At 39.1% G+C, this 27,398-nt stretch overlaps 1 protein-coding gene across 2 annotated transcripts in view; it reads left to right on the plus strand.

The window, feature by feature from the left end:
- Positions 1-27,156, plus strand: part of RIMS4 (regulating synaptic membrane exocytosis 4) — a 93,244-nt gene extending 66,088 nt beyond the window's left edge. The window contains exons 2-6 of one of the 2 annotated variants that reach the window (XM_060772194.2): positions 2,504-2,642; positions 18,514-18,626; positions 19,787-19,888; positions 21,374-21,513; positions 24,468-27,156. In XM_060772194.2, the coding sequence (XP_060628177.1) occupies positions 2,504-2,642; positions 18,514-18,626; positions 19,787-19,888; positions 21,374-21,513; positions 24,468-24,686 (713 nt within the window). In that variant the 3' untranslated portion in view covers positions 24,687-27,156. The remainder of the gene's footprint in view (positions 1-2,503; positions 2,643-18,513; positions 18,627-19,786; positions 19,889-21,373; positions 21,514-24,467) is intronic. The other variant, XM_060772195.2, reaches the window with a different exon arrangement.
- The last annotated feature ends 242 nt before the right edge of the window (positions 27,157-27,398 follow it).

Here is a 27,398-nt window from a genome sequence, read left to right on the forward strand (position 1 = left end):
TGCTTCTCAGATCCCATTGCCCATAGGTTGAGAGGAAGATCCTAATGTCAAAGTAAAGAGTCCATGAGGATGTTGAGAGGAAAGACATAGTTTGCACCATTTGCGAAACACTATACTTTGCTATACAGGCTTTCAGCCAAGGAGAGGGAAGGGGGAATAGGTAATAAGTTGTTTTGAGAAGAACAGCCCCTCTCCTTCTTCTCTTTGGATACTGCCTATGATAAGGCATGTCAACTCATATTTGCAAGGTCAAGGTCCTTACACTGGAACAAGAAGCATGAGCCTGGTGAGACACATCTCCAGAAGGCATTTGTCTCTTGTCAGTGAGAGAGGAGTTTAATGGGGGAAAGATGACAATAGCTGGGCACACTTGGAAGCAGGTTCAGTATCCTTGTTCATTGAAAGGATTTTGTAGTCCTTTGTCAGCTTTATAGTTTAAGTATTGCATGTCAGCTGAAACTTCTTAGCTTTCCAACGTCAACCAAAGCAATTAGTGCTAATGGTACTCATTATATATTCATTATATAACATAATTTGTTCTAAGAAACACAGGCTAAAAGAGCAGATGATGAAAATAGGAACTGCTAATTTCATAAGGTGGGCTTTTGAAGGGTAGTTCTTTAGGAAAGGGAAGCTGTGGCATCGGAATTATTCATTCTGTTGGCTTCTGTTTTACTGAATGTGTCTCTTTCTTTGATAATTTGACTGTTAGAAGGCAAAATGGCTTTATTCATTTATTACCTACTAGCTGTCCCCTGCCATGCATTTCTGTGGCCCAGTCTGTGTATATGTGCTTTGTGTGTATATATGTTATATATGGGTGTGTATATATATTTGTGTATATGTGTATACATGTGTGTTTGTGTGTGTGTGTATGGATGGTTTTTGGCATATGTTGTAATGTATTTTAAAATATTTTTTGGCTTTTTAAGTCTCTTCTGCTGTGTTTTTCAGTGTTTTATGAGTGATGGTCACTCGTTGTCCTGATAGGTGTATTGTGTCCAAATTTGGTGTCAATTCGTCCAGTGGTTTTTGAGTTATGTTAATCCCACAAACAAACATTACATTTTTATCTATATAGGTTTGAAAAGTTATATCCCCCCCCCCCCTTCCAGTTTATATGAACAGGGCTAAAAGCAATGTTTAAAAACATAATAACATTGAAAGAAAATGGTAATATAATAAAGATGAATATGATTCACAGAAACATTGCATTTTTCAAAATCTGACAAGAACTCAAGGAAATTTTGACTGGATGAGATCAAATGCATCTCTCATTAATCATTCTGGTCCCATACTAACTAATCTGAAGTCTCTCAGAAACCTATAGACAGGACCTGATCCTCCAACATCACTCCTCTATATGGCCATTGATAGTCCTTCTCCCATAAATCTATCCAACCTGTGAAGCAGTCTGTTCCAGTGGCTAGAGTTTTGGAGCGGGACTTAGAAATTCTGGCTTCAAGTCCCAAATGAGCAGACTTGGAAAATTGCTTGTTAAATATTACTCATCTAAAAATACAATGGCACTCTCTCTTATTATTTTAATTCTTAAATGGACACCAGGGAAGGCTCTTCTAGCCTAAGGCTTTCACTTAACAAAGATATTTATTGTTCATGCCAAGAATTTCTTCCCTGAGATGTCAGTGATGCTAATCACCCATCTGTATTCTAAAGCGGTACATACCAGGGATAACTGTATTTTTCCATCTGTTTTAGACTGGGGGTTCTTAGCTTGGTTGCTATGATTATACCTGTGAAGGTAAATAATATTAGCAAAATATTTATGACCTAAAAAGAGTAGTGTTGTTCTCTCTGGGCATTTCTAGAACTTTTAGTGCACCTGAAGTCATCATTTCAATAACGTTTGCTATTATCTGTGTTTTTGCATATCTGTTGAAAATCTAAGAGCATTTTTTTTGCAGATATTTGGGTCATACTGTACATGTGTAGATCATCCCACTCCACAAATACTCGGATTGTTTTCTTGTGAGCCTGTAACATGCTCTGTTTTCTTATTTCCTGCCTTTATCCCAAGACAGGAACCAAGTTCCTTCTCATATTCATCAAGTGCATGAATGGTGAAATGACTAGCCACCAACCTTGTATAACTCAATGGCATTCCTTGATTATTTCTGGAATATCTGAACCTCTTTGTTGTAATTTAGGTGGACAATGTTAGCTTTGTTCAACCATTGCCTGACTCTTCATGAGGCCTTGTTTAGCTGTTATTTTCATGGTCAAACAAACGAACAGTTGGAAGAGTGCTTGTCCACAAGCAAAATGGCTTCTATGTTCACCTCTTTCCTGTCATGCTAAGAAAAATTAAGTTGCTCATAATTTTCAGATTCCAATATTGTTCTAGATCCCACATTTTCAAGTAGCTCTTCCGTTATGTCACATGTGCTTCATATTTAGTTGCTGTACAGAAATGCCTAATCTATTTTTCCTCTTTCTCTGTCTCTCTCCCTCCTTCCCACATGCTTTTCTCTCTTTGCTTTAGAAGATGGTAGGAAACTCAAAGGCGCTATCCAGCGGAGTACTGAAACTGGCCTAGCTGTTGAAATGCCCAGCCGAACTATTCGACAAGCTAGTCATGAATCTATTGAGGAAAGCATGAACAGCTATGGATCTGAAGGAAAGTAAGTAATAATAAGCAGAGATACATCCAGAAAATTTCAAACCAGCATGTTAAACATGCACACACACACATGAGATTTCCTTCTTTCTACAACAGCAATTAACTGGCTTCTCAAATGATTTAGGGACAGCTTTTATTACTAAGCATGGTTTATGATGGGGCATCTCCTCACTGGCTAGCTGTCTTCCCATTCACTCCACAGAATTAGAGTATTATTCCACTAACTGCCATTTTTCATTCCATGCCATTCTGGGATTTGAATTTTGGTAAAATTTCATCCAGGGCACTCTAAGGATTCATCAAATTGCAAGCCCAAGAATTCTTTAGGATGAAACCATGGCAGTGCTATAACTGTGTAGTGTGATCAACCCCACTATTTAAACAGTAACAATAGTATTTCTGAGCTCTGTTTTGGGGGCCACTAAGATTTTTGTTGCCTCAGTCTACATATTGCTATCAGAACACAATGACCAGAATGGCTATAATTTAACATTTTAGGAACAAAAGTATAGAAGGAAAAAGATGAATAATGATTATCACTAACACCTCATAGTATAGGCATCCCCACTTATTCAATGAATTCGGCACCAGAGCACTGTTAAAAAGTGAGAATGGTCGAAATGTGGAATCCACTCCTACATCTATCTATCTATTAATCTCTCTGCTAGTACTATGATATACTGTTAATATATATAGATATACATGCACACATATATAAACACACAGAATGTGCATGTGTGTGAAGAGGATTAGATGAAGGGACACTATTACCAGACTGCTGATTGGAAAGTATAAATGCATCACATTAGCCCATTTAACATAATTGGCCATACAATCAATGCACACGGTGCTTTTGTAAATTAATTGGGATGTTTTATGTTCATGTTTTATGTTAGTTATAATACACAAATACTGTAATTCTTCAATTCTAAGAGGCACATCTATATAAACATCTCTAAAATGGGATGTGTCTTAGAATTGCAGATAAATCTTATGATTTTTTTCTTGATGGTAGTATACTGAAATTAGGGTGCATCTTACAATTGCTAGTGCCTTACAATTGAAGAAATATGGTGTGTGTGTATGTGTGTGTATGCACACACAGTATTATATCATTGTATATGTTGTATTATAATGACAAATACTGAACGGTACTGTATAAGAGATGCACTGTCCACCATCTAAGATGCAATATGAATGATTGAACACAGACTGAACAAAAAAGATGGTGCCAAGCCAACTGAGAGAGAAAGGGGAAAAATACAGTGCATGGCCATACGATTGTTGTACAAATAATGATGAAAGAGTAGTGTGCATATCAAATCTATGGGATCTGGGTATAATTTAGAATGGTCAAAAGAGTAGGTCATCAAAATGCAAGTTATCAAAAAGCAGATCATGCCTGTAATAGATTGTGGAAGTTCGGCTCTGAGCCACAGGATATGAATTCTTTAATGCCGCTATTAAGGGATACAGCAAATGTTGATGTTCTTTGACAAACTGCAGTACATTCAGAGCTAACCAATATCTGAAATGAAAGGTCTTATGCTGCAGCCTTTTAGCATTACTGATTCATGGGCCAAGATCATATTGAATGCCAGTGAGGTAAAACTCTCTGGCCTAGCAACAGGGAATTATATGCTACTTGTCATTCTGTGTGCAATGGTGACCACTGGCAGAATGCAAGGTCTACTGTTGCAACGAGCAGCAAAATTATCAAATTGCTCACACTACGACCCTTTGAGTGAGTGATTTGACTCAATAGGAATCTGATCATTGCTTACTATAGTTAGCTGGAAATGGAATTAAGTGCTTAATGCCTCCTCCTATTTTATAACTTAGCATTATATTATCCAAAAATGTCCTTCCCAGCAGCCAAAACCTATTGCTTAGTAACAAATAATTGAAGCAAAATGTACCAGTGGTGTTAATTAACATTTTCTCCTTATGAGTTCAGCTAATTTTAACACTTCCTAATGCATGTGGGTGGGCAATTACAGATGAATGGTCTATTAATTGTCCCTTGAATAACCTTGTTAACTACATACATGAAAAGGGCTTTAGTGATGATAGAAAATTCTCTGGTGTATCTTATTAAAAGTAAAGTTGGGAGCAAAGGAGAGCCCTCAATAACCTAAGGGTCCAGGTGACACATTTCTGAATCTATCAATTTCTGTTTCATGAGCCACTTTGGTGAGATGGAAAAGAAGGATACTCTTGGTGAGCTGAGAGGGAGGGTGAGATGTGTGTCTTTAGCAAACCCAAGGTCTTTATCCCAGAAATTGTGAGAGATGGGAACATCACTTTTTTTTGTTGGCTGCAGACCCTTGGTGACATTAGTAGCCATTACACCTGTTTCCTTGACACATGCACCCTTCAGACCTGTTTCCATATCTAGCAACTGACTGAGGAAAAGGAGGCGACTTGTACCTGAAAGCAAAATGGCCAAGACTATACATAATCATCCACGAATAAACATGAGTCCAGACAGATGTGCCATACCAATCATTTTTTTAAAAAAAAACAGTAGGACCCCAGTCTTTATGGGGGGTATATTCCAGAACTTTGTATGCCTATGCAAAATTGTGGATAGTATCAAACCCCATTTGAACAAAAGAATCCGGTAGAAGCATACCATACAGTTGGAGGATGTAGGAAAATCCCTGAGAGGACACCTCTCTAGACATTGCTCGATCCTCCAGCACAACTCTGTGGTCAAATTCCAAACATACCATAGCATTGCTTGGAGTATCTAGAAAACGCCTAAAGAGAATACATTTGTCAGATGCTGGTAAATTGCATCAGGCCCACAAATACAGGGGTAACACTGGAGTACTAGCATTATTATTTTTTCACTACAAGGAAAATTAGTCCTTTTTGAGGCCATCCAACAGAAAGCTTTGAATGTACTGCATGTGCTATATCTTTTCATACAAAAACTGCTTGGTTCCCTGAATATTTGAAGGCTTAAATGAAATTATATCAGTTCTTGCAGACATAAGAGTATTGGCACATTTGAAACTTTTTTATTTTTTTTACCAAGATCCGATTTTCATGCCGCAGGTCTAAATCCAGTTGTTACACCCAACAAGAGTACACTCAGTGACTCATTGGCTGAGTCAGCCCTTGTGTATATCTCACTAATTTGGTGGGTCTGATGTCTTGTGGACTAGCAGCTTGATTTAGACTGTTGTGTTTAAGAAGAAATTAGCACCTTTTCTTATGATGCTATATTTCTTTTGGAACTCTGTTGTTGTTTCCTTCCTTCTCTCTCATCTAAGCAGAGCTTGAATATGAAAGTCCCCTGACTATGCACTAATGCTACATGGACGAGCCAATATATTTGCACATCATTCCAAAGAGGGCCAACTTTATAAAGGCCCTGCTCTCTGTCCCACCCCCCTCGCAAGCACGACTTGTGGGGATGAGAGACCGGGCCTTCTCAGTGGTGGGCCCTCACCTATGGAACACCCTCCCCAGTGAAATTAGATCTGCCTCATTTCTCCTGACCTTCAGGAAAAAAACTGAAAACATGGCTTCGGGATTAGGCTTTTGGCCAGTAATGGGAGTAGTGCAATATGTGACTACAAATTAATATAATGATGACTCGGACCAGCCTGGAATATGATTTGGATTATGTGATTTTAATTGATTTTTAATGCTATGTTTTTAATGGGTTTGGTTTTAACCTTTTAATGTATTTACCGATGTATTAATATATGGCATTGAATTGTTGCCTTTAAAAGGTTGCCCTGAGTCCCCTTTGGGGTTGAGAAGGGTGGGATATAAATGTGGTAAATAAATAATGAACGAATGAATGAATGAATGAAAAGAATCATGGCTATCATGGAAAATGCAGTCTATTTCTATACTGTCGAAGTGAAAAAGTTCAATTTACAAATCTGTGAATTTTATAATAGAGGCTGCTGTGCAACTACATTGCATTGCAGAACTATTTTGCTTGTGGTAGGGTTGTTTTTTCACTATTACAGCTGCAGAATAGCAGTGCTTGTTAGAGTCAGATGATGCCCAGCGGAAGGATTGCTAGATCAACAGACATTGAGTTGTAAAATAAGGACTCTGCAGGCTTTGAGTTACAAAAGAAACTAAGTTTACTAAGCACATTCAACAGACATGTCTTACTACAGCAAGCTACAATTCAAGAACTAGTCAAAACCGAAAGCCTCTTCACATCTGCTTATCTTCTCTTGCTGAGACTGGCTACTCCCTTCTGTTCCCAGCAAGAGCAAACCTTATCTTACTTTTATCAAGTTCACTTAATCACAGCCTCATAGAATAAACATTCTGCACAGCATTTCTAATTCACAGTGGTATCCATATTGGCAATACATAGAAGCACATTTTAAACACATATATAACTAAATTAATTCTGACAGTGCTACTGTCTCAGAATTGTCATAATCATGACCCCCCACCCTCACCATAATAGGAATATGATTGCTAGCGGTATCTCCAACACTTAACCTTGTACTTCCCAGATGGTTCAGACAGAAGCAAACTGCTGCAGTTTCTCATGTCTTATGTGTTCTTCCACATTAATATAGGCACACCCCCAGTTAACAAAAGAAAGAGCTTCTTTTTACAGTCTCTTTCATCTGCCCAGCCTCTGCTTTCCTCATTGTGCTGGCCAACACATGTAAGGAAGGAGGAGTATGAATATTAATGATAACCCTCTTGTTAACACTCCCTCCTTTGCAACCTTTTCTCAGCACAATAATTCTGCAGGTTTTTTTCTCTTTTTCTCTGATCCCCCCCCCCCCCCCCGATCCCAGTATTCATATACATTCCAGTGCTGGCAGAGAAACTAAGCTTGGCTAGTACATCAGAAACAGAAAAATGCAAAATTTTGCTAATTCTGCAATGGTTCTAAAGCTTTACATTGTCTCCAGCTATAGCCTGAGAAGTGATAAGAACTAATTAAAATCAATTGTTATTCATTTTCTATCAAAAGGGGTTAATTAAATTTTTGTTTAGCATAACATAAGGTGGAATCCCAATTTACGTTAATTCAATTATTCCGTTATTAATCAATTAAATGAGAGACTGTCTGAGGAGCCAAACATTTCTACAGTTCTTAGCTGACTCTTTCAGGAATGCAAATGGCTATAAGGATCTTTGTTTATTTTTGTTGATTAGGTTTTTTTGGTGTCAGGAGAAACTGCAAGTCGCTTTTGGGTGTGAGAGAATTGGCCATCTGCAAGGACATTGCCCAGGGGACGCTTGGATGTTTTACCATCCTGTGGGAGGCTTCACTCATGTGTCCGCATGAGAAGCTGGAGCTGACAGACGGGAGCTCACCCCACTCCCTGAATTCGAACTCCCGGCCTTTTAGTCAGCAGTCCTGCTGGCACAAGGGTTTAACCCATTAAACCACCAGGGACTCCTCGTTGATGAGTGAAACATGATAGTTTAATTAACTTCAAGGTCAAAATGTTTTAAACTAATAAGTAGTAAGGAATAGTTGAAAGGGAGTTAAGTGTCTCTTTGCATCCAAGCAGTCCTCCCGTGTTCTCCACCAGATACAAGTTATAGTAAGACGACTGCGTCAGCAGGTGATTCACATAACCAGCCAGATTCTGGATACGTGAAACTGTGGATACAAATGAAACCCATGAAGATTCCACTCCTAACATATCATACAGTTGTGATGGAGGACCTAGAGATTCCTAGAGAAGATCATCAAGAGAGAAAGAGAGAGAGAGAGAAAGAGAGAGAGAGAGAGAGAGAGAGATAGGTAAATGAAACTACTGTTATGGGTTCTGTGGTTAAGGGGGGTCTTACTGCACAAGTTTATTATCTGACCGAATCCACATAGAAACCATTTGACCGAAGTCACCATTTTTTAGTTTCAATTCTCAAAAATGTAGGCTTGTAGCATAAACTTAAATATCAATTAAACATAAACAAAATACTCATTTTCCCATTTCTAATGTAAAGATGATTGGGGTTTATCTTTTTTTTTTTTGCTTACTAATGATAAAGTATGGACTCCTGGTGGCACAGCGAGTTAAACAGCAGAGTTGCTAAACTTGCTGACCGAAAGGTTGGCAGTTCGAATCCAGGGAGTGGGGTGAGATCCCACTGTTAGTCCCAGCTTCTGCCAACCTAGCAGTTCAAAAATATGCAAATGTGAATAGATCGATAGGCACTGCCTTGGTGGGAAGGCAATGGTGCTCCATGTAGTCATGTTGGCCACATGACCTTGGAGGTGTCTATGGACAATGGTGGGTCTTTGACTTAGAAATGGAGATGAGAACCACCCCTCAGAGTTGGACACAACTAGACTTAATGTCAGGGGAAACCTTTTCCTTTACCTACTAATGATAAAGTACATATTTTAACTAACGTCTATTAACTTTCCTGTCTCTCTTGCAAGTATTGTATTCTATAATACAGAAAATATGCCAGGTTAATGTGATGTAAGCTCATTGTTCTTCCCTTTTTTTGTGACTGGCTTTTCTTGGAAGAGCTGATTCAGGGTAAATGGTCCCAGAGGAAAATCTTGTGAGTTGCTGTAAGCCCATAACATGTGGCACCTGCGAAGGCATTTTTGTTTTCTGCTGACTACCTCTGAAATGAGTCAGTTACAAATTGCAAAGGTGGCTTGCTTACTTTAGAATAACTCAGCAGGCTGTGACTGCAGCAAGAGAAGTTAGAGAGGTGTGATCCTGTTGGAGGTGAGGAAGCCGAAAATGTTCTGCAAGGACACATTGTCAGATTGCTGTGCCTTCTCCCTAACCGTTTAATTTCAGCTCTTAAAACATAATGTTCCCTTGCTGCTTCCCTCGAGACTGGTGTCAGGGCATTATGTGTGCATGCTTCTCAATGCTCAAAAAAAGCAACATGGAAGATGGAGGCCCACCTGCAGCTTGCCTTGATACATGTCTTCTTCCTAACCATCATTCCTTTTAATAGCAAACCTGGGCAACACTAAATGCTTAGTGGGGCAAGGTAAATGCAAAATGGACATGTGTTGAAAAAATGTTAAAATACAAGCAAAAAAATCTAAAATTATCAAAAATTGAGCATCCAGGATATACAGAATAATGAGAAACAACTGCATGAGTCCAGGGAGAAGAACGCTGGAAAGGATGGTTTAGAAAGATATTTTATTTTTTTATTTATCATATCAGAAGTGAGCCAAACAGTTGTATTGTTGTTGTTGTTGGTTTTTTTTTTAAAAAAAGTTTGCAAACGTGGCATTCTGTTAAATGCCCTTTAACCAGTAGCTGACCACGTGGGAGTGCCTCTGGTGTTGCTGTAACTAGGCCCTCCATTGTTCATGTGGCAAGGCTCAGGTTGCATTGCATTGCAGTAGGTGGTCTGTGGTTTGGTCTTCTCCACACTCACATGTCGTGGACTCCATTTTGTAGCCCCATTTCTTAAGGTTGGCTATGCATCTCGTGGTGCCAGAGCATAGTCTGTTCAGCGCCTTCCAAGTTGCCCAGTCTTCTGTGTGCCTAGGAGGGAATCTCTCATTTGGTATCAGGCATTGATTGAGGTTCTGGGTTTTAGCCTGTCACTTTTGGACTCTCACTTGCTGAGGTGTTCCAGCGAGTATCTCTGTAGATCTTAGAAAACTATTTCTTGGTTTAAGTTTTTGGTGTACTGGCTGATATCTGAACAGGGGGTGGGCCAGAAATGTCACCGCCTTGGTCCTTTCACCATTGATTGCTACTTCTCATTGGATGTCAGGTGGTGCAATACCAGTATAAGACGCAATATATGCTTAATCTATATCTGTTTAAGGACTGGGCACTGCTCACTGTTCTTTCCTCAGGGTAAATGCAAGCTCAGATTCCATAGCGCTGGGCCATGGCAGCTAACATTGGACACCAAGCTGCATCAATTCTACAGTTCAAATGCAAATTATACTTAACCTATATTTGTTTAAGGACTGGGCTATGCCCACTGTTCCTTCTTCAGCATAGATGCAAGCCCAGATCCCATAGCATTGGTGGGTAATGCTCATCTCCATGTCTATGTGGAAAAGCCGGGGTTGTCCGTAGATACCTCCAAGGTCGTATGGCCAGTATGACTGTATGGAGCTCCATTACCTTCCTGCCAGAACGGTACTTGCTGATCTACTCACACTTGCATGTTTTTTTAACTGCTTGTTTGGCAGAAGCTGGAGCAATCAGCGGGAGCTCATCTCACTCCCTGAATTTGAGCCGCCCATCTTTCGGTCAGCAATACAGTGGTATCATGTGGCCCTCCAGACCTTGCTGAATTACAACCCCCAGTGTTCCTCACCATTAGCTGAATTAAAAACCCCAGCATTCCTCATCATTAGCTATGCAAACCAAGGTTGCTGGATGTTGCATTCCAACCTCTGAAGGACCATATTATGCCACTTCTGATACAAGAGCATTGTTTATTGACTGGGGGCAAGGAAGGAAGTGGTGTGTAACCTTGTCCTTGAGGATAACATGTGCAGTTTGTTTGTGCAGCACTTGCATGTCACTTTCCAGTGCTTACTATGAGCCACGTGCATTCTGGAGATTGTGGCCATTTATGATACTAGAAAACATTCAAGGTCAATTAGGACAGTAGCTAGGAGAGGCAGAAAGGTTGATCAGAAACTCTCTTATTAATTGAGGTGTAATGAGTGTTAAGGCTGCTGAATGATTCCCCCCCATTTGTGGCTGTAATAGGATGACACATCACGCACCCAGTTTCATATACAGAAACAGACTGGACTGGCATTTGAATATCATACCCTCCAACTGTCCCATTTTGGCAGAAACATTCCTGATTAATCCTCTGTCATCCCACTTTTTCCGATGCTTTTAAAATGTCCAGCTTTCTTCCCACTCTCTCCCACTTTGTCCTCATCTTACCTCAGCAGATGCAAACTGATTTTAAAGTGTAAAACCAATCTGCGTGCAATTATTGCTGTGAGGCAATCAGAGAGAATAGGGCGGAATCTTGTCCTTTCCAGGAGGCTCTGGCAAAAGTATTTTTAATTTTAAAAAAATGTATTTATTTTATCATAATTCAATACATTTGTTTGTTTTACTGCAGATACATAATATTCAATACAATCTACCATACATTCGCTTTTGGCATCTACTGTTATTTTTATACTTGTACATATTATCTATCCCTCACCACTATGTTCCCCTCCCTCTGAGCCACAGCTTTTATATATCATCTGTCCAAAATTTCAATTCTTCTTGTGGGGGTAACTTTCCGTCTTTCTTTTTAAATCCCTTTTCAATAAATTTTCTCCATGCATCATCAAAATCACTTTGTTTCCATATCCCTCTTTTAACTTTTAATATACATGTCAGCTTATCCTTTATTGCCAATTTCCATACTTCCTTGTACCACTCCTCTATTTGTATATTTATTTCTCTTTTCCAATTCCTTGCTATAAGTGGTCTTGCTATTGTTTGCTATTGCATCTTTATCCTCTTTTTTCAGTTGTTTTTTAATTATATAATGATAATAAAGCTATACTAGGATTTCTTTCTATTTTAATGTTCATTATATCTTCTATTTCTGTAAATACTTTCTCCCCTAACATTATTTATATATTTACATTGCCACCACATATGTATATATGTTCCTGATTCTTGGCATCCTCTCCAGCAATTTTTTGAATAGTTTTTATTTATATTTGCTGTTCTTGTTGGTGTTAGATACTGTTTCCATATTAACTTATAGTAATTTTCTTTAACCTGTATTGATAATTTTTTCAAATGTCTTTGTCTCCATAATTGCAGCCGCTCCATTTCATTTATTTTCATCCCCAAATCTTCTTCCCAGACCTCCTTGAGGGTGTTATTCTTTATTTTTCCTTGATTTATTTCAATTATTATCTTATAAACTTTACTAGTTATTCCTTTCACATTTTATGCTCCTCTATATCTCTTCCATTTTGTATTATTTGTTTGAATTTATTAAGTTTACTTCCATTTTTACCCAATTTTTGAACCATTGTTCTAATTGTATGCAATGGAACCATGTCAATTTTATTTCTCTAAATTCTTCCATAATCATTTCCTTCTTCAGTCTCAGGCAAAAGTAAAATGCCTTAGCTTTTGCTGGTTTGTGTGTCCTTTTTCACTTATTTGTTTTTCCAACCTAACCACACTGTTTCTTGTCAAGTTTTTAACTTTGTTTGTGTTTTTAAATACATTCTAACTGTACTCTCAATTCACTTCTGACACAATAAACAAATCGTAAAGGTAGCAATGAATAATTTCAGCAATTTTATTCCCACTGTGAAAATGTCTTTGAAAGCTACATTGCTTTCAAAGACTATTTGCAGTTCAGAAGTCATTTTTGTGAAATTCATTTGTGGTTGTTTTGCTTAGAAAAGAGCATTTTCTGCAGATAAAATATTACTTCAATATATCACTGTAATATTCATTCCTGCAGAGAAAATGGTATTTCCAGCACAAAAGAACTACAATGTGAATTTTGTGCACTCCTCAAGCATGGACTCTTCTTGTCAGGTTTCTCAACATTAAAAATGATTTCCCACCATCTTAAAAATATTTTCTAATGTTTTTTTCAATCATTAGTCAGAACTGGAATGTTTCTATTTGCAAGCAGAAGGACAGCAAAGGGAAAACTGTCTTAGTTTTCCTAGGGAGAAAGCTCCAAAGCTTGGGTGCAGCCAGCAAAAAGGCCCACTCCTTTCTTACCACCAAACATGTCTGAGAAGGACTAGCCTTGAAGATCTTACAGCTTGGGCAGGCTGTTGTGGGAAGATATGAGCTCAGACACTGCTCCCATCCTAAATATCTTGATGTCACCTTATATCGAACTTTAAAATTTAGGAAACGCTGCATGAACACCAAGAACAAAGTAGCTGCACACAATAACATCCTGTGGAAACTTACTGGTAGCACATGAGGTGCAGACCTAAAATTAACAAGAACATCAGCCCTGGCCTTGTCTTACTCAACTGCCGAATATGTCTGCCCTGTTTGGCACAAGTCTGCCGACGCAAAGCATACTAAACGAAACATGCAGAATGATCGCAGGATGTCTCAAACCTGTATCTATTCATAGACTCCATAAGCTAGCTGGCATTCCCCCCCCCCCCCCCCCGCCCAATGTGCGATAGGAAATTGTTGCTAACTGTGAGAGAAATAAGGATGAACACTGTGAAAGCCATCCACTGCATGGCTATCATCCTCCTCCCAGTAGACTCAAATCAAGGAAAAGCTTCATGAGAACCACCACTCCTCTTAATATTACCCCAACAACAGCTCTGGGCAGCTAAACCAGGAAATCCCATTGGATGGCCCCACACGAGAGTCTGCCTCCAGGGACAAACCAAGAATCGGCAGCTTTCAAGTCCCTGAACAGACTCAGAAGTGGAGTGGGCAGAACAAAAGACAACCTGGAAAAATGGCACTACCTTCACCTTGTGCGACTGTGGAGCAGAACAGACAACTCGGCATCAGTATGCTTGCCCACAATGCCCTGCCTTGTGCAAGAGGAAGAATTGTTTAAAGCTACAGACAATGCGGTTGCTGTTGCTTGTTTTTGGTCTAAAATTATTTCGCCACTTGCGCTTCCATTTTATCGGTGTTATTTATGCAATGCTTTTGACACAAAATAAATAAATATTCTCTAAACACTAGGCATTGCTGTGTTTCCAACAACCTCAGCACTCACACCACTTTAATTGACATGGCTCAATGATATAGAATCCAGTTTCATAACTGAGATAGCTCTTTTAAATCCCAGGCTAAAACTCAGAGTGAATTTGCCACACCGTTGCTATGGGATAATAGCTCTTTGGGGTTAAATAACCTGGGAAACATGGAAGACAGAGAGACAAAACCTTTGAGCATGAGCTCGATGTTCTGTGGCAACAGTTGGGCAAGATCTTGGAAGCAGCTTAAAATAGATTTGAAAAGAGGTCACAAACTCCACATGGGCAAGAAAAGAAATTAATGATAGGTCTGCCTAAACTTAGCTTCGCGGCGCTGCTTTCCACATACTAATGCGTCACATTTGGCAAGTTGGAGAGGAACAGTTCCCACTTGGGATTTTCTTCAAAGCAGCCCTTGCTGCACAAAATTGTGTTCATTAGTTTGCTCAAGCTCCCTGTCACTTTCTAAAATAGGATTTTAAAAGCAGGTCAAGATTATTGACGAATTATCAGAGAGGAGAGGTTGTGGAGAAAATCTGGCACAGCGAAATGGTCCCTCTGGGCATCAAACTGATTGGTGGTTTGACAGGCCTGCTAAGCTTAGAAAGGTTAAGGATTGCAGCACCCAGAATCCTCCAAATAGCATTCTTCAAAATAATTCTCATGAGAATAATGATATCAAATGGTGGCAGAGGAATAAGCTAAATAAATTATTTGTTATTTGAAAAGGATGATTTTTAGTGTTAACTGCTCTAGAGTCATATTTCATGTTGAGGAATTCTGCTTCCATATGGAGAAATTAATAAGTAAAACTTCCCAAAAAATTGACTTTGAATATGCATTTATTGAGATGCACAGCTTTTTCTCATGCTCTGTGACCAGTACAGCCAAATGCCTCTCATGCATATGAATGTTGTGGGGCAAGAAGACAACTTCTCTGTTTTTTTTTTTATTTTAAATGGTATCATCAGAGCTTTGGCAAAGTTCCTTCTTTGTACCTGAATTTTCAGAACCCAGCCTGCCAAACAAAACAAATCTTCCAAAATAAACCATCAAACTGCAGCCTATTTGCAATAACCATGGTGACTGGAGAGCTGCAGTCCAGAAAAGTAACTTTGCCAAACTCTGAGGTGGTTGAGAAGCATAGAGACAGAAGTAGTACTCATGGGGCTATCAGTACATTCACTTTGAACAACAGAAGACCACCAAGGAGGCAGTAGTTGGATTTTGTGTGTGTCAGGAGCAACTTGAGAAACCGCAAGTCGCTTCTGGTGTGAGGGAATTGGCCATCTGCAAGGACGTTGGCCAGATGACAACCTGTGGGTGGCTTCTCTCATGAGCTCGCATGGTAAGCTAGAGCTGACAGACGGGAGCTCACCCCACCCTTCTGTCAGCAGTCCTTCCAGCACAAGGGTTTAACCCATAGCACCACCAAGATCTCCAGTGGTTGGATAAGGCATTAAGTAAGAATGAAGGGATTACTGAAGCAGCATGGTTATTATGTGTCAAACCATATTCATTATTTATCTTTTATTAACTTTGCTCTTGATGCTGCTGTTGCTGTGGCATGGTTTTATTTGTTATATATATCTTATTGACATGTTTTCTTAGCTGCTTTGGGAAAGTGAATTATTTAGAACATACCTGCATGTTTAACAGTTGGCTAAAGAAAGTGAGGCCTTTGCTGTAAACTCTGGCAGCCTTTCCTAACATATGTGTTGTTCCCCAGTAACAACTTTGGACATCTTAACCCCACTCTGATGTTACTTGGCTACATGAATTCAGGTTTTTAGTTGTGAAATATTAGTATATAAACTTAGAATCTGTGAAGGCTCGTCATGCCTGAACACACCCAAGCTGGACTAGTCTCCTGTCCTGCTGATCACTTATAGCATGCTTTTTATTGACCCAGCAGTGGTGTAATAATCCCTGACCTCTCTTGACTTCATTTAAATTTGATGATGAAGCACACAGTGGATCATCAGCCAGGGGCCAGTTCACTCATCTGTATGAAGTGGAGGAGTGAAATATGATTTCAGACTGAAGTCTGATTTAATTTTATTTAAATCATTAATGTGCTGCTGAAAAAAATTGCTTCATTAATTACAATGACTAGTAGGTAAAGGTCGTAGGAGGAGAAAGATTGGATATCTTTTTTTTAAGAATGTTCATGAACTGGAGGCACCTTATTGAATCCAGCAGTGAATGGAAAAGTTTCTTCCTGTACTACAAATCTCAGAATACCCCAGCCAGCATAGACAGACACACTTCGCTTGCAGAATCCTTCTGGGAGTGTGGTGTGATTTGAAAATAAACTGTATATCTTGCTTTAAAGCAGTGGTTCCCAACCTGTGGTCTATGGACCACCAGTGGTCTGCAAAGGATGAAAATATGATCCGCGGCCTCACCATTGCTACACCCTTGCCTCCAAACCACATGTCAATGAGAGTGATGAGGGAATGGGGATGTTGGGAGGGGAGAGGCTGACTACCCATGAAAGATTACTACTACCACATCAGCTCTAGATTATTAAATATGGTTTTCTGTGGGCAAGCAGGTGGCGACAACTGGATGACATATGTTATCTATCAGAAACTAGAGCTGATATGGTCTATCCAATGCAATTTTCAGAATTAGCACCCCAAATAACCAAACCAAATCTAAAGTTGACCAAAAACTGATTCATAACCCTTTTGGTACTAATGTTGGAGAGTGGTCCTTGGTCAAAGTGGTCCCAGGTCAAGTGGTCCCTGGTCAAAAAAAGGTTGAGAACCACTGCTTTACAGGGAACGTGGCATCTGGTCTGAGAAGTTCTGTCTCAAATGGAAATGTATATTGGGCACTTTTTCCTGTCGGTGCAAAAGTTTCATTCTCTCAGCCCCATATGTCGACAATTTTGGCAATATTTTGGGAACTGCCCCTTCCCCACCCCTACTTTCACCCTTCACTAAATCTTCATTCTATAACTGGAAAACTCTTGGTGCATAATGCTCATGGCTGCCCTTATTCCAGGATCATGCAGTGGTGGAAAGAGAAATTCTTAGCAGACTGTTTGTCCAGTGTCTTCTTTCCTTCACAGCTGCTGTGCTCATAACCATTTTCCTCCGGTTCCCTTGCTTGGATTCTACATTGTACAGAGAGAAACAAAATGGTCAACATAACAAGCAAAATCTATTTGTCCTTCCCAGCACTTTAATCTTTGAACCATCATTTATGCCTTCCAACTTGTTACGGATGAAAACAGGACCAACTGTGGCCAATTGACAGGGTTAAAATGGCAAAAAATTATTAATGCGGAAGAACACCAAAGCTAGGAAAGAGCAGCATTTTACTTATTTCACTCCCATCCTTTCTCCCTTGCTAAGTCATTTGAGAGCAAACTACTTTTTCTGCTTGGAACTCCATTTGCAGCAATTGAAGTGAGCTATCAAAAAGGTGTGGGAGGGGGGAGGACTTGCATATTTTAAAAGTAGCTGAAAAAGTGGGATTAATTAATCAAATCCATATATGCAAAATTGAGACATTATGCCTGATGAAAATTAAATACGCCGTGGACTGTACCACTACTTTTTGTTTGCTTTTAATTTCTTGGAGGATGAAGCATGTTCTTATGAGAAATTTACAGAAATTCTACTGAGACTAAGAAGCCAAAATGAAAATAATAGAAATAAGGAATGAATCAAAACGTATTTCATTAGCTGCAATACTTCTTACAATATTATTTTGCTTTTCTGCATAGTAGCTATTTTGAACATTTTTAATTATAAGAGGATGGTTAGAATTGAACATTTTCATTTCCTGTATTTCCAGTGTATGCAAAAGAAGGAAAGCAGGTCTCTTCACTTTTAGATTTCTTCCCCAAAGTCATAGCCTCAGGAATAAAGAGAGAATGCATACTGGCAAAAAATTAATTGCAAATCATTCAGTGCTGCAAGCTATAGATGTCCAGTTTCTCTTGCTGTATAGAATCAGAGAGGCAGAGTAAAAATAACACTTATTGCCGATACAGAAAAAGATCACATTTTCCCCAAGATGATTTTTGTGCTGATAACAGTTTGTAATACAGAAACAATCTTCTGAGAATTATGGAAAGAAAAATGAATGACATGTTATAAGTCAGTATGAAATTCAGTGAGACCAGGGCTTCAAATAGCTTTTAATTTCATGCATGTATCTAATTAACTTAAGGGTGTTTAATTGCTGGGTCATTGAAATAATGCCATTTATTCTGCAGCTTGAATTTCAGTGGCGTTCATCTGGCATCTGCTGGACAATTTAGCGATTTCCTGGGAAGTATGGGGCCAGCACAGTTTGTGGGTCGCCAGACCTTGGCCACGACTTCCTTGGGTAAGAAACAGAAAACTTACTATATATGTACCTATGTATGCGAGCAAATATTTGTGTAGCAGCAGCTATTATCAAGGATGGGAGTCAACCAGGGAACCCTTTTAATCTGAAATTCAAATATTTACAAATATTTTCATCATTATTCTGCCATAGCCATAGCCAGTATCACAAGTGTTTCACATTCATCATCCTTTTTAAAATTCTCCCAAGGATACATAGCCATCTACTAAGCATGGATAGTAGATCCATGCTTAGTTTCCAGCTTGCAGCAACTCTAAGGGTTTCCTATCATAGGGGTTTCTTGGCAAGATCTGTTCAGAGGGGATCTACCTTTGCCTTCATCTCAGACTGCGAGAGTAAGGGCACATCCAGACAGCATCTAAAGTGTGTGTCCTTTTGTGTTTTCCACTGGGTCATCCAGACAACATCTCAGGGAAAAACAAATGGTTTTGGCACAAATCCTGCTTTGTGCCAAGTTAATCCTGAAAGATCCAGGTCAAATCCAGTATGGCAACTATCTGGATGGCCCCCTCGAAGATTCTGCAACTTCTGAGGGGGCGGTCCACACAGCCTTCTTACATTTTCCGGGCTGAATCAGTCCAGAAAACATGAGAGAGCTCTAACCCCCTCCCCAAAACCCCTTGAAAATGGGAGGGAAAGTAAAATAACTTACCTGACCACTGCCAGCCTTCTACTGGCATGTAAGAATGACATGCCAGGACAAGAGGGGGAGGAGGAAAATTCCTATGCATCAGGAGAGGTGTGGCAGCACTTTAATGGCGGCCAGGTAAATTATTTTACTTTCTCCCCTCCCCCCATTTTTAAGGGGTAGACACCCCTCCCCCCCTGAAAAGCATGCACTTTCTGGGGCATGTGCAGACTAGAACCCAGGCAGAAGCATGTTTTTAAAATGTGATTTCTCCCGAGTTAAAGAGCTATGTGAAGCCGTCCTAAGACTTGCCCAAGGAAACCCAGTGGGTTTCCATAGCTGAGCAAAGATTCAACCCCAAGTCACAGTCCAATGCTCAAATCACTATATCCTAGTGGCTGCCAATAAATAGGTGGTTCTAAGCAGCAATTGAATAAATATCTTATTGTAATTTAAACTGTTTTGGTAGAATTGATATTTGTCTTCAACTCACATTGTGTTTTTTCTCCAGGGGATGTGGAAATCGGCTTACAGGAGCGAAATGGACAACTGGAAGTAGATATCATTCAAGCCAGAGGATTAACCCCAAAGCCTGGCTCCAAAACCCTACCAGGTAATTTTTATAAAAAGCCTCTTCTAGTTTTAAGAGACTTCTGCTTTTTTGCCTCTACAAAATTCTGCAAAGTAACTAAATCAATGATTGGCACAGAGACAGGCAATGTTTGGTTTTGCAAAGGAATAACGTAGAATATTAGGCAATTATATCTAGCAAGTCTATTTCCTTAAAAATAGTAGTAGTTTCAAGGGTTATTATTATTATTATAAGATGAGTCCACAGCAGACACTCTGCCTGCTGTTGTATTGGATCACACGTTGGACACTTCCCAAGTGTGTAGGACTGTGTGATGTATCGGCCAATAATGCGTGCAGACCCCAGTAAGGTGGCCTTTTGCAGCTGGCAGATGGTAATCTTGTCAGCTCCGATTGTGTTTAAGTGCAGGCCAAGGTCTTTAGGCACTGCACCCAGTGTACCAATCACCACTGGGACCACCTTGACTTGCTTGTGCCAGAGTCTTTCAAATTCGATCTTTAAATCCTCATATCGTGTCAGCCTTTCCAGTTGTTTCTCTGCAATCCTGCTGTCACCTGGGTTGCAACATTGACAAGCCATACTTTGTTTTTTAACACGATCGTGAGGTAAGGAGTATTGTGCTCCAAAACTCTGTCTGTCTGAATCCGGAAGTCCCAGAGTAGCTTGATGTGTTCTTTCTCTGTAACTTTTTCCGGCTTGTGATCCCACCAGTTCTTTGTCGCAGGCCGATGGTATTTGTGGCACAGGTTGCAATGAATCTTATATCATCATCATCATCATCATCATCACCATCATCATCATCATCATCATGCTTTTCTCTCTGTATTGAGGGCCCTTCCAGATAGGCCCTATATTCCAGGATCTGATCCCAGGTTTTGTGTTTATTCCAGATTATCTGGCAGTGTGGACTCATATAATTCAGTTTAAAGCAGATCCTGGGATATAGGGCCTTTTTGGAAGGACTGTGAGAGTCAAAGAGGCTCACAACCTTAAAAACAATACAGTCTAAAACCTACAAAATATAAATGTTAAGATAGAGTTAAACATGCAATTATTAAAACCAGTTAGTTAAAATCGCATTCAAAAATATGTAAAAAATGTTTAAAATAATTGACTATATACTTCGGTTTCTAAATTACTAACATTGCAGTCACTTAAAACCTCAGTTGGACCTTTGGTAACAAAGTGTAGGACTCTAAAGAAAAGAGGTAGGTAAATATCAGAGTTTAGGTATCTCACTCTCTGCAGTTTATTCTTCTTAGAATAAATATATACCAAAGCCTGTCATAATTTACCCAAATTCCTCCCAGCCACTATGCAAATATTACTACTCCTTTTCCTTTTTAGACTTCTTTAAATACTCTCAAAATCAGCAATATTCTGCAGGACCTGTTTCTTTCAAAACTAATTTTGGTCAATAAAACTGTTATGATATCGCTATGTGAATGTTTTTTCAAAACATGTCTTGTGAATTTTTTTTTCAAAACATGTCTGTTTTCTTCCAAGCTGCTTACATCAAGGCCTATCTACTAGAAAATGGGGTGTGCATTGCAAAAAAGAAGACCAAAGTGGCCCGGAAATCCTTAGATCCACTGTACAACCAAGTGTTGCTCTTTCCAGAGAGCCCACAAGGCAAAGTATTGCAGGTAAGATAGAAGCAGGGGTGGCTCAACACTTTACGCAAAGTAAGCATTCGCAGTATAGTTGATTTTGCCCAGGGGTGCTCTTGAGGCGCTCTTGGGGGAAAATAGACCTTGACATATGCGAGTTGTAGTTACTGGGATGTATAGTTCACCTACAATCAAAGAGCATTCTGAACTCCACCAATGATGAAATTGAATCAGATATGGCACACAGAACTCCCATGACGAACAAAAAATATATCAATGATTGTTTGGGGGGGGGGGGGACCAAAATACTGTTTGCTTACTGTTGAAAATTACCTAGGGCCGCCTCTGGATAGGTGCATTCAAAACCTGTAGGAAAGCTGCACAGCCAGAGTTGGCAGGTGTAACCAGGTACAGGTATGGCTCTTCTTGGGAGTGGGATACAACACGGAGCCGGTATTGTGTTTATACTCTTTCAGGACTTGTCATGTTGCTGAAGAAATCAAGAACTAATGGGACAGAATGCAATTAGTAATAATTTATTAACAGGTTCTTATCCAATAACAGAAAACTTACAGGTCAAATTAGAAGCAACACTGGGGAGGTAGAACCATAGAATAATAGAGTTGGAACAGACCACATGGGCCATCTAGTCCAAACCCCTGGCATGCAAGAAAAGCACAATCAAAACACCCCTGACAGATGGCCATCCAGCCTCTGTTTAAAAGCTTCCAAGGAAGGGTGTTAATATATCTCTGATTTCTTATTTGTATTTGGATTGGATAAAAGAAACTTTTTGATTAGGGGTATAGTATACTGGGAAGAAGTTAAACTTTTTTAAGTGTCCTATTCTTGATCCAAGTTGAATTAATAACTTCTGAGAGTGGCTATTTGTTACTGAAAGGAAAATATTTTTTTGTGGATTTGATTATTCACTGATTTGTTTAGTATACATTCTCCAATAATCTTTGGGTCCTCTTTACATATAGGTTTTTTTTAACCTAACCACTCTTTTCTCCATTTATAAAACTGCTGCCTTTCAAACCAATTCAAAAACCTTGTTTCTCCAGCTTGTCAAATTTACCTCTTGAATTTTGTATCCGTTCCTCCCAAGAAAGAGCAGTTTCTGCTTCCACTAATTTTTTTTATTCTTAACTTTAACTCTCAGCTGTCCCAGAAAATTTTCCCTATAAAACGATTGGGGTTAAGAGGGAAACTCCTGGCCATATCTTAAAAAAAAACAAACAAAAGTAACCCACATCTCCATAATATCTTTAGCCAGGTTATTCTTACACTCTTACTCTCAGTTTCAGGGATTAAAATAAATAAATAAATAAATAAAAATATATGTAGAGAGTTAAATAAATATGAAGAATGGCTAGGTAAACTTAAAAAGCAAGAAATATCTAGGTAGGGGCTAATTGGGAAAATATACAATGGTTCAGTAGGTGAGGAAATAGGATTGAAGTTGTTAGAAAAGGTATGGGAAGGAACTCTAGGGCCGTCAATGGATCTTGACTCAAAAAAGGTACTAAAATGGAGAGTGGTCAAGAATCTGTCAGTAAAATTAAAAGAAAATGTATATGAAGTCATATGGAGATGATATACCACACCAGTTAAATTACTCCAGATGGATAAGAAGTACAGTAGCACTACTGCTGGAGATGTGACATGCATGAAGGGACATATTTTCATTTATGGTGGGAATGTCCCCAGCTGAAGAATTCTTGGGACAAGATATTTAAAGAAATATTATAGGACTAAACATTACCGCAGATGCTAATTTAGCATGACTAATGGATGCTATAAAGTTGAATTTAGAAATGGAAAGGAAAGAATTGGTGATTGTTTTACTTACAGTAATGAGACTTACATTGTAAGGAATTGGAAGACAGTAACCAATTTTCCACTGGAAGTATAGTATGGGGACGTATGGAACATAGCTTTAAATGACAAATTATCAATAGAAATTAGGGTGATTAGAGGGAAATTAAAAGATCGGTTTTCATTAAATACATTTTAGAGCACAACAAGGGGAAACAATACAACCTCATTGGACAAGAATTCTGGATATGATGTTTGTTTATTTGTCTGTTTATATACTTATGGAGAAGGAAATGATACTTGTTCAGGCCTAGGTAGTGGGTCTAAGTGTTTATAAAATGTATATTGTTTTGTATACTGTTTATATTGAATGATGTTAATGTTAGTGTAAAAAAAATTAAAAGATACTTGCTGCCCTTCTACTTCAGTTTTCTTTTTTAAGTAGATGTACCTAAATATCCTAGGGCCCCCTGGTGGTGCAGTGGGTTAAACCACTGAGTTGCTGAACTTGCTGACCAAAAGGTTCAAATCCAGGGAGTGGGGTGAGCTCCCGCTGTTAGGACCAGTTTCTGCCAACCTAGGAGTTCAAAAACATAAAAATGTGAGTAGATCAATAGCTACTGCTTTTGCAGAAAGGTAATGGCGCTCCATGCAGTCATGCTGGCCACATGACCTAGGAGTTGTCTACAAACAATGCCAGCTCTTTGGCTTAGAAATGGATATCATAGAATCATATGTGTAGCACCCCCCAGAGTTGGACACAATTAGACTTGATGTCAGGGAAAACCTTTACCTTTACTACTTAAATATCCTAAAGGCACCAGATTGTGTCTCATCTTGGAATACAAGTAAGGTTAACCTTAGTTAGTACTTGTTTGAAAGACCATCAATGAATAAAACACTTCTCCTTGGGACCAACAAAGACTTCACTTTCTTTGTTAGTTGGGCACTCCTATAACTAACTATCCAACTTCCAGGCAATATTTTCTGGAAGGGAGAAGCCAGCAAGTACCATTTTATACCATGAAAATATAGGACAATCGCTGTGAATGGACATTCCCCCTGTCTCAAAGCATTGCTGGAAGTTATAAACCCTATGACTGTGCCTCCTATCACACGTGTATTGTGGTTATAGACTAAGCATGATTCCTTCTCCTCTTGTTTCCAAGGTGATTGTTTGGGGAAACTACGGACGCATGGAACGCAAACACTTCATGGGAGTTGCTCGGGTTCTTTTGGAAGAACTGGACTTGTCGACTTTGGCGGTTGGCTGGTACAAGCTTTTCCCGACATCATCCATGGTGGATCCTGCTACCGCTCCATTGCTGCGCCAGTCCTCACAGCTTTCTTTGGAGAGCACAGTAGGACCTTGCTGCGACAGGTCTTAATGAGCAAGAAAGGACTGAGGGACTGCTTCTGTTTTTAAAGTCATGCTGTCAAGGTTTTGTTTGCCAGAACGCTGTCCTCAGGCACATTGCATCTTCAACCAGTCCTTGAGGGAGCCTGAAGGTGAGGATAGCCAAGTAACCTTGGGCAGGAAACAGGATAGAGGCCAGTGACCTTTCTACATCCAAGTAGGAGGAACAGCAGGGCATGAATCCTAATTGTGGAATGACATACACAAGACATACCTTTTTTCTTTCTGTTTTCCACTGTCATCCATACATCCTTGCTTCAGAGCAATGTGAAATCTTGAAAAATTGCAGCAACTTTTTAAAATTGGGGATGGTGTTTTCCTTTTTCTTAGTGCTGTTTTACAAATTTGAAAAAAAGAGGACTTTTGGCAATTCTTAAATATTGAAAAGCAAATATCTGTCCTAAAAGAAATAGCAGTTTCAGGGAAACTTTATGGGTTTTGTAAACTGTTTTTGTTTCCTTCTCGAGGTGGGGCAGGGAGACGGATCTGCAACACTCTTTAGAACAAGTTCCATAGTTCTATTTGATATATAAATGCTGTTGCTGGATTTTTTTTACACTGTGCCAAATTACCAGCAGTGTCTTCTACTACAGGACTTAGGCCAACAATACTACAGAAGCATTTTGGCTAGAAGTATATACTTTAATTACAACAGTAAGTTCTAATACAAAGACTGTAGCAAGTCTCGTAGCTGGAATGTTGCACAGAGAATATTGCTGAAAGCAAACAGGAAATCTTGCAGAAATAAGATTTGCTAGTGCTAGCCCATTGTTAGATATGAACATTTTACACACACTCATGCCATAACTGACCTCAGCTTTTGCTTTCTCTTGTCTTCATATTCCCATATACAAATCAAGCTTTGTATTTTCTGCTGCATATCTTGTGATGTGCCACATTGCTCTGCAATACAGATTGGTTTGAGGTAGCAATACTTTATTCTACCATTGCAAACACAATTCTATTCTTAAAGGTTATGTTTTCCTTGAAAGATGGATAACTCAGAAGGTGACATTATATTTGTCACCTGAAAGATGTGCTTAGATCATGTAATCTTCATAGATAAAGGAAAAGAGTGATGCACCGATGCAGCTTAATGTAATATACCTGTCAGGTGAAGTGACATAGAAGGAGGAATTGGGTTTTCAAAAGCTCAGACCCAAAAGGCAGTTAAAGGCTTAGAAGGGTATTTTCACATATGACACTAATGGCACTTTTGAACCCCTTGCAATGTGAATGAGTTTTAAATGATTGGAAGGTGGGGGAATAACATTGGCATTTCATGTGGCATTTTGTCTATATGCAAATCCCTGTATAATATATGTGTATGACTTATGTGTAGACACATTGTGCCCATGCTGCATTCTTGATCTTCCATCTGGCACGATTACTCACCGCATTGTATTCATTCTGGATTCAGTAAATATGGGTGTGTCTTTGATTGCACTAACAAGAGGGTGATGCAGCAGGTAAAGCTTTACTTTTGAACACAGCTTAATATAAATCTTCTGAAGCTGTAATGACTACCATCAAGGGATTGCAAGTGGCAAAAGTGACTTCCCAAGTCTCTTATGCCAGTGTCCTGGTCACTGAAGATGGACTTTGGGGATGGTACTTAAATGCAAAAAAAGAAGAATGATGTAAATACTTTATGTTAACATAAAGATAGGTATACATGTATATATATATTCTGCATAGAGCTATGAAGACACTAGTTTTCAACACAGTGATTCGTGTGCTTTAGAGTAGTTGGGTGATACATTTGACAGTGCCGAATGCACAGCTGAATTAAAACAGCTTATCTGGACACAGATGTGTCTGAAGTTTCTTGAAAGAGTGATTTTAGAAGGTACCTTAGACTCTATCTGTATTTAAATCTACCTTTTGTACATGACTACCCATTTCTTTTTGTCCTCATTTCTAACAAAGGTTTTTATTGTTGCTCTCTCACATCTGTTTTTCCTGTTTGGATGCCAAAGGGAGATTTTGTTTGACACTCTTAAGATGCCAAGTCCTGAATTGACATTTAGGAACCGTCCGGAAATTGCTTCCTGCCTTGTTATTACAGCACAGAGTAATATCAAGGCTCTACGTGAACTATGAAATAAGCATGGCTAAAGCATGACTTGCTATAGAATGAAACTTAGACAGTCACATATTATAGGTAGCGTTTTTAACAGTTTGGAACATAATGACTGAAGTTAGGCTCAATAGTAATGAGCTATGCTAGAGGAAACTAATATAGACAATAAAATAAGGAATTTTAAGTCTAGTAAAGTCATAGACGTTCCAGAGTTTTAGTCTGATTATCCTCATTTCTTCTATGCCTGTGATTTCCATGTAATTCCTTTTCCGAATCATAGTAAAGCTTTTTCTGCATTTGGGCTAAAGGAAGATAGTTGCATGCTGGTCAAAATATGTTTGGATTCTTTGGATTTTTTTACAAAAATATACTCCAGGCTGCCACCTCTTCATATTTGTGTGTAGTCAGTATTGGAAAGTACTGTACAACTTAACTGTGAACTAAAATAAGTTTGTTTAGATTTAGTGGTTGCTGGTAGCCATTAACACTTTCAAAACCTTATCCTTAAACGAACTACGGAGGGAAGCAAACACATTCCAGACCTGAGAATTAAACTGCAGATGTTCATATTGTTTAAAGGTGTGTATGTTGCTTCAGCCA

This window comes from Anolis sagrei, chromosome 4 (assembly GCF_037176765.1).
Source record: "Anolis sagrei isolate rAnoSag1 chromosome 4, rAnoSag1.mat, whole genome shotgun sequence".
Classification (NCBI taxonomy): domain Eukaryota; kingdom Metazoa; phylum Chordata; class Lepidosauria; order Squamata; family Dactyloidae; genus Anolis; species Anolis sagrei.